The sequence below is a fragment of the Coffea arabica genome, chromosome 7e (genome assembly GCF_036785885.1).
Source record: "Coffea arabica cultivar ET-39 chromosome 7e, Coffea Arabica ET-39 HiFi, whole genome shotgun sequence".
NCBI lineage: Eukaryota > Viridiplantae > Streptophyta > Magnoliopsida > Gentianales > Rubiaceae > Coffea > Coffea arabica.
The window spans coordinates 18735732-18743775 of NC_092323.1; the positions used below are offsets into that span (position 1 = coordinate 18735732).

At 34.9% G+C, this 8044-nt stretch overlaps 1 protein-coding gene across 8 annotated transcripts; it reads right to left on the reverse strand.

Moving 5' to 3' along the window:
• Window positions 1-911: 911 nt before the first annotated feature.
• LOC113701181 (uncharacterized) lies at window positions 912-7084 on the reverse strand. Of its 8 annotated transcripts, none has more exons than XM_072058437.1 (14): window positions 6985-7084; window positions 5989-6049; window positions 5250-5318; window positions 4793-5000; window positions 4552-4604; window positions 4381-4449; window positions 4148-4289; window positions 3799-3870; window positions 3312-3384; window positions 3069-3235; window positions 2791-2906; window positions 2494-2678; window positions 2079-2410; window positions 912-1554 (listed from the first exon to the last, which is right to left on the reverse strand). In XM_072058437.1, exons 3-14 carry the CDS (start codon window positions 5276-5278, stop codon window positions 1201-1203), a joined length of 1800 nt encoding a protein of 599 aa, XP_071914538.1. In that variant the 5' UTR covers window positions 5279-5318; window positions 5989-6049; window positions 6985-7084; the 3' UTR covers window positions 912-1200. The 8 variants fall into 8 exon arrangements, with proteins under 8 accessions (XP_071914538.1, XP_071914542.1, XP_071914539.1 ...); XM_072058441.1 differs by having other exon boundaries at window positions 5207-5318; window positions 6985-7001; XM_072058438.1 differs by lacking the exon at window positions 6985-7084 and adding an exon at window positions 6554-6572.
• Between the last annotated feature and the right edge of the window lie 960 nt (window positions 7085-8044).

Genomic DNA, 8044 nt, shown 5'->3' on the forward strand with positions numbered 1-8044 from the left:
ATTGCCACCTCTAGTATAAAGTACGTGGGTAGAAAGAAATAAACTTTCCTATTAACAATTCAAACCTTCAAATTCTTTGTTGTTATTACAAGGAGATGAAAATGGCTCAAATTGAACTTATGCAATCGTTGCTAGATTATTTACTTATTAACGGAAAAGAATTCAGCTTTATTTTTGAAAGAGTTGCAGCAATTGTCTTAAAAAAGAACTAGAGAAATTAATTGGATTTTCTCATTGACATGAGTTTGACAAACAACTATAACATTAACTTCCTCAAGATTGCTACTTGTTAGACAAAAAAAAGGATAATAACAATTTTGAAGGGCAATCCAAGTGTAAAGTTCTACACAAGATTGCTAATTGTTAGACTTAACAATGGATGAAACGTGGTCTCAATTTTTAAAACCAATTAAAAATTTCAATAATTCCATGAAAAATCACGTTCAGGGAATTTGCTTTTTCCTAATACAGTATGTAAACGTATTAATGTGCTTCACAATGCAGGATGACATATTCGAATGGTGTAAAATCATATAAATCGGCGTAATCTTGAATTTGTCAATTCATGTAATTAAATTTATATAAAATTCAAGATTATGCAATATCTGAACGAGTTTACACTAAACGTACTAATAATTATACGAACCGGTTTCAATTGGACAATTTTCCAACTTGTGAGGTTTGTGATCCGCAATGACGTATTCTCTATGGGAATATTTTGAACCTTCGTGTTTGCAGCCTGACCAATTTTATCAAAGTATAAGGCTCCTTTTCTCTGGTGCCATCAAAGCCACAATTGCAAGTTAATAGTTGAAACAAATGAAAAAACAACTACAAACCTATGCCAGCGACAGCAATGAAGGGGCAAACACTCAGATGTAAGTGGTAGAATGAAATAAAAGAGTAAAGAATAAATACAAAAGTTACCTTCTTTTTTTTTTTGTCGAAACATTAGCTTTATATTTATAACCGAATACTTTACAATATTTGGACAAAGGTCCAATCAAAAGGACAACCGTCCTACAAAAATCATTGGTGCCTAACACCTAAGATTGGGATTCACCCATTTTTCATCTAAAACGATGTTTAAAGCATGCAAGCTCAACTTAATACTTTCTACATACCCTGAATTAGCAAAAGAGAAAGAACACTTATGAAACAAATTACTTATGGACTGAATGTCGCGTATTAGAGTAGCCGTCAGTTGGTTGTTGACTTGTTGTTCCTTGTTTCCTTAATGCACTCCACCAGCTCCCTATCATCCAGTTCCACTTTGATGTTCCTCCATCCTTGGTCGATCGCATTCCGTAGTGCGAGTCTCACAGCAACAGCTTTGTCTTGCAATGGGTCTGCTGACATTCTTTCCCTCAGTGCCCAACCTGCTTGAAGATGTCCCATAGAGTCAGTTGCTGTGATTCCAATCCCCACTGTTTTTTGCCTTTTATCTTGATGCGTATGGACCTTTATCATCAGACTGGATTGGCTCTCTATTTGAATATGCTCTTGCTCAGGTCTTTGTTGTATTTCTGTTTCCTGAGTGTTCTTTCTTGTCACCTAATACAAAAGTTACCAATGAAAGCAGACTTTTAACTTCTTGAATGCAGACAAGGATTAGAAGGAAAGAATTTCTCAGTATTTTTTACTGAGACAAGGATTAGAAGGAAGTTGCTGAAACTCCTTTCAGTAAAATAGCATTGTTGCAGAAACAAATTCATTATACAATATCAAAAAGGAGTCTAGGTGACATTGCACCATGTGCACAACTTTGCAAGTTTCTGCAAGTGTCAAACAGTGATAAACAGCATCCATTTTGTAGGGTTTTGGCACAGCCAACTGCATGGCCCATCGCAGTTGCTAAATGTCAGTTTCAAAATGCTATGAAAGTTTCTGTAGTTGTACTTCTTGTTTTTTCCCCTGGAAAGTATTCAAATGAAATCAACATAGTTTCTTTATAAATACTAATACTTCTGAATTAAGGCAATAGATTATGATGCATTAGCATACTAGCAAAGTAGAACACATAAAAATTGTGAGTTCCACATCCTTCATATTGAGACACAACTATCAAGAATATCTACCTCCAATGTATCTAAATCCTGTAGAAGATCAGCAGCAGAAGGCCGTTTCAATGGATCTGTCCGAAGTAGCTTCAAGATCAGGGGCTTGGCAGTTTCATCCACCTTATACTCTTCGCAAATTTCGCAGGGTGATTCCGAGCCATTCAACATTTGGATCACTTTCTCAGAACGTCCCCGGGGACAAAACAGCTCGAATAGAATCAACCCCAAGGCAAACATGTCCACCTTGTTGGTGATGCACACCCCCTTTCTCATTTCAGGTGCACGGTAGAGAGCTGCACCAACTGGTGACAAATTTTTGTTCGAACTGACATCCTCATCCTTACGCATAGCTGTAAGTAGGAAAAATTGATTAGTCAACCAAATCATTACCCAGATACAATTTTGTAAAGCACCAAATTTTATTTAAATGAACCTAATCCAAAATCCCCAATTTTCACTGTTCCACTGTCGTCTATGAAAATATTTTTCGGGTTCAAGTCCCGATGAATAATATTTTTGCGCTGTATGCACTGTAAAGCCTCCAAAATCTGCCGAGAGTAACTCCATGCCATATCCGTCCGTAGCTCCTTCTCCTTCGCTAATTTAGACGCCAATGACCTATACATTTATTTAAAGCTTAATTTCCACTTTGTGCGTATCTGTCATGCAAGATCCAACTCATAGTAAAAAATAAAATAAAACCTGAGAATCAGTAAGAATGAGAACATACCCCCCCTTACAAAGTTCCATATGAATATACATCATCTTCTGCCTCGGGCCATATGAAGAGGAACAAGATTTGCGAGTCTTAGAATTGTTTGGTTTTCTGTAATCTTCAATCCATGCCTTCAAAAACAAATATACAATTTTCTTAACTACTTATTTACAATGAGAATGACAAAAAAAAGTAAAGCAACAAACACTGCATTTTAAGAGAAAATTACATAAGGTTGGATATTATTTGGTATTTGTCGTGAAAACTAGAAAGTATGACAAAAATTAAATAACCTGATAATAGCCCACAACATTTGGATGTCGTACGAGACTGAGCATTTTGGCTTCATTAAACACACGTTGAACTTCTTCTGATTTGGTCAAAAGTATCTTCTTAATAGCACAATCCGTGCCTTCAAGTTTGGCCTCGCATCTATACACCTTTCCATAGAAACCACTTCCTGCATTTATTTGTTGCTAAAATTAGAAAAATACAAAAGTTCATTTATAACTTACAAAAGATTTAAGTACAAGTACCTATTTCCTCATGTTGAATATAGTCCCGATCATACTTTGGGTAAATTATGTGCCCCACCATTATAGGAATTTTCTGTGTACAAATTTCGAGAATATTATTACAACCTATGAAAACCAAGAATAAAACGTGCAAATTATCTAAAGTTGGTCACCAAATTTTTGGAATGGTTGAGTTTTGACCATTGAACTATTAAAAGTCTGGTTTCGATCACTGAACTATTTAAAGTTCAGATTTCGGGCCATTCCGTATATTTAATCGTTAAACATGACAGATTTGAGTGCTCGCATGATTCACGAGACAAAAGAAAGGGGTATAATTAACAACTAAATCTGACGGAATGACCCGAAATCTAAATTTTAGATAGTTCAGTACCAAAACACCAAACTTTAGATAGTTCAGTGACCAAAACTCGACGATTCCAAAAGCTCAGCGGCCATCCGAATAATTTGCTCAGAATAAAACTGCAGCTCATGATTCAAGACTTACGCCAAAATTGAATGCCTCCCGCACCGCGTTCAGTATAGCTATTATCGATCCTTCTATATGCTTTCGCTTAGCCTAAAACATATCACCATTGATCCAATGTAACTATGAGGATAAAATATCCATGCAAATAAAATGTAGAAGAAATATTTCAAATAAACTTGCAGGCTCACGCAAACAAAGATTGCATAAAGGTTCAAAGCAATACATAAATCAAAATTCTATCTTATTATCTTTTGGAATTATTGAATTCAAAATTTCAGATGACATATTTTTCATGGAAGTCTTGGACAGTAGACTAGTTAGTAGTGGAATTCAGAAGGAAATACACAGCTTCTTTTGGAGATATTACCGCTGATTGAAGCTTTCCATACAAGGTCAATAGACTTTTTACTCCATTTCTGGGTTCTATATGGATGCCAACCTGTGTGTCTGTCCAATTGATCTTCAGAATCGCCCTTTCATCGTTTAAATGTTCTTTGGACAGAAGAACCCTACGTATTACATAATAGAAACCTGAGTTGAAAGAGCAAATATGCAATATCGGATCCAAAAAGTAAAATTTAAGAGTGGTAATTTAATTACCTGAGTGGAATTGAAATATCAATTCCTGAATTAAAATTGAGGAGAAAGTTCTCACCATAAATTGAATTCCTGACAAATATAGATATATAAAAAAAATTAAGAAGTATATTCTCATTAAATACACACAAAGATACAACAACATAGAGTTCATTAGTTATTTATTAGCCATACAAAAGAGGAAGTTCTTCCAATAACTTTGTTTGCCTTCTCTGCCTTTTTCCAATCTGCACAAATAATTTTCAAAGTAAAATTAGTAGATGAACAATTTATTGCATTGGGGTTCAAGAGATGACTGGACTCTAGTGCATGATGTCAACTTCATTTTTCAAGGCACATACAAAATTATTACTCCCATCAGTGAAAAATTAAGGATGAGCAGATCTGTCACTGATTAAGATACAAGAACCATAACCTTGGATTCTTCTATCGACCATGAAGGCAATACAAGACGCAAATCCATTGATTCCACACCAACGTGTGAGTCATGACATGGATCTTCATCAACAATATTGTGACTGGGAGAATCAGGGCCAAAAGAGTTCTGCTTTTCTATTGTCAATGAGCATTTTGATGAAGTTGGTTCACATTTACCCTGTTTAGATTGTTTAGAGGAGGAGACTCTGCAAGCAACAAAAATCATCAAATACAATGCAAATCCACGATCAGTCAATAAATCGTTCTGTATTTAGATATGTACAGGAAACTATAAATCCATCTGGAAATTGTTCCATCTTTAGTCGAATTAAAACATGATAGATATTGTTAAGTTTGTAAGTCAGCTGTAACAACAAAGATCTAATGATACTTAGTGCTTGTGATTCCATACTGGTTTGTCAACCAAAAAATTCAAGCGCTTGACATATACATACTGCTTCCACAGATGCTGCTGAAACTCCATGCTTTTCGACGTGACTTGAATCTTCTGGACGAAATTCTAGCTGTGTTAATATCAGGAGGCTGTGTGTTAGCATTTTCTACTGATTCCATATGTGTGTGGATAACAAAGAGGAAGGTAATACAATATCTGCCTGTGTAAATGAAAGAAGTTTGGAAACTGATGGAGTAAAGTTGGACTGTTCTGGTGGCAAACTTGTCTCATCAGGATCTCCGGGATTTACATATTTCCCAGAAAAGAGCTCAAGATTGGAAAGAGCTTCCCAAACCTTCCAGAACATTAATATCCAGGGAAACTTACACATGGAAAATTTTTGGAAGTAAAACTAATCTAGGACTGTAGGAAATGACAAAAATAGCTAAAACATAAAGTCACAAGCCTTCAATACAAAGCCCTAGGAGTGGACAAATTTTTTGACTAGCTTGTGTAGACCATGTAAATGACTAGAAACATGATAGATGACAACCAAGCATGGACGCAGAAGTAAACTAAAATTAGAATGCAAAAGAAGTAAAAAAGAAGAGTTGAGATCTTCCTCATTACAGAGAACTGTAAGGCAGTTGCAGAAAAGTAATAGCAAAATCCAATTTGCACTTTTGCAAAATAATTGACAGATAGATCATCAGAGTGCAATAGCAAGCGATTCCTCTGAAATTGAGGAACCTCATTATCATGTCACTAGTCTTGATTAAGCATGTAGGAGAGAAATTCACCTCTTTATCTTCAACCTTGTGACTGTCCATCCCTGCTTTCTGACACTTACAATCGACTGACCTAGAAAATTGAAAACAAAAAATTGAGGCTGAAGAGATAGCAAAGTTTGCAGAATGACCAACTGGATAACCTACACATGAAACTCAGGATACCAAATCTCCAATGGCAACACAATTAAAGATTCATTCTGTTCAAACAAGCAGCCAAATTAAAATATACTTGATTTATCTAATAAACTAGTATCCTTGTTGTCAACTAAATGCTCACTGCAATCTACCAATTCTTCTGGTCCATAGAAATATAAACGAGTAAAAACTAGGTACAAATTTACTGATATCATCATCATCTTGACAAGAAATGAGATGGACACGGCATAACAGTGAAAAAGAAATGGTCTCCACTTCAACAACAGACTGTAAGGCAACCCCTGAACCAAAAATTGTTGGCAACAATACACAAAAGCATCTTTAACTTTATTCTCTGCCAACTTTCCGCCGTAATAACAGCAAGAAACAATATAAAACTGCAAATTATACACCAAAAAGATTTATTCTAACAGTATACCCAAAAAAGAATTGCAGGATCCATGAGAAGATCCACATGAACAACTAATCATGCCCAAAACCTTCATCAAGTGAAGAACACATCTTTATCTTTGAAGATACCCTTCAAAGAACTTTAAATATTAACAAGAAATTAAAAAAAAAAATGAAAACCAAACAGAAAACGGAGATCAAGTCTTTTTCCGCGTTGTTTATCCATTTCAGTTTATTTTTACAGTAAGCAAAGAAAATATTAACAAAATCGAAATTCGACAGGAAAAGATCGATCATTGCTGCTACTACATGCAAACTACATCCATCGACACGAGAAAAAAAATCCCGCGATCACAATGGATACATGGTTATGAGTAAACAGAAAAAAAAAGAAGAATCAATAAAGAAAACTTGACGATTAATTCACCAAAATACTCAATTACGTGGTCAAAAACTCACAAGGGTGCCAAAAGGGTAAGCAAACCCAATCCAAATCAATCCAAAAGCACAGAAGAAAATATGAAACTGTAGACGGAATAAAACGAGAAAAGAAGCTTAAAAAATTGTACGAGAAAACAAAGACAAAAGAAGGCAAATAAAGTAAAAGGAGAGAAGTGGACCTTTCTTGGGGAGCAGGTCAGCAAACAAAAAGTGGACCTAAGTTCACCTACTGCAAATGTGACAAAATCAATTGACCTAAAACTTGCAAATTTTCTTTCAACATAAACTAATGCAACTAGACTTGGCTGAGCTAAGAAAACAGAAAATAAAATATACAAACAAGGCAGACGTATACATGCATTGGTCCCCAGGATAGAGTAGAATAACATCTAGTTACAATATAATGTAATTGTTGTTTTCATCCTGTTTGTCACCTCTGTGACGACTATTATACTCTAACAGTGATAACAACAAGATTTGAGCATCAGAAAATTTAGAAACCGGAGGAGGAAAGATACAATATTAATTTTAGAAACGACCATAACTTGATATACAAGATATAATCCTTGATTAATGTGATTTTGACACAAGAAAGAAAAAATGGAACCCCTGATTAGTGTGGATTTAATTATATAATAACCTCTACTAATACGACTTTCAATCAGGTTGATTATCTTTTGTTAATTTATTGCTCTAATGGGTTTTTTTTTATGGTGCAGGTAAGAACTTAAAAGCATAAGCCGACACAAAATTGGTTGTTACATTGATTTTAAAGTCATGATATAGAAGACAAAAAATCCTTGATTAGACCAGAGAAAGAAAAAAAATGAAATTGTGGGACGACTAACCCTTGATTAGTCTGGATTTGATCATATAATCAACTGTACTAATGCGACTTTTTCAGTTCAAATTTAAAAGCATAAGCTGAGAATTTAAAATTGATTTTGTCAATTGATTAGATGTGGTAATTGTAGTTTTATCGGAATGGACTAACCCGTTAGACTAGACGTAGTAAATATTCAGATTTCATTTGGATTAACCCAATGTGGACCCCGAAGCTGCATTAATAAGTGCCTCA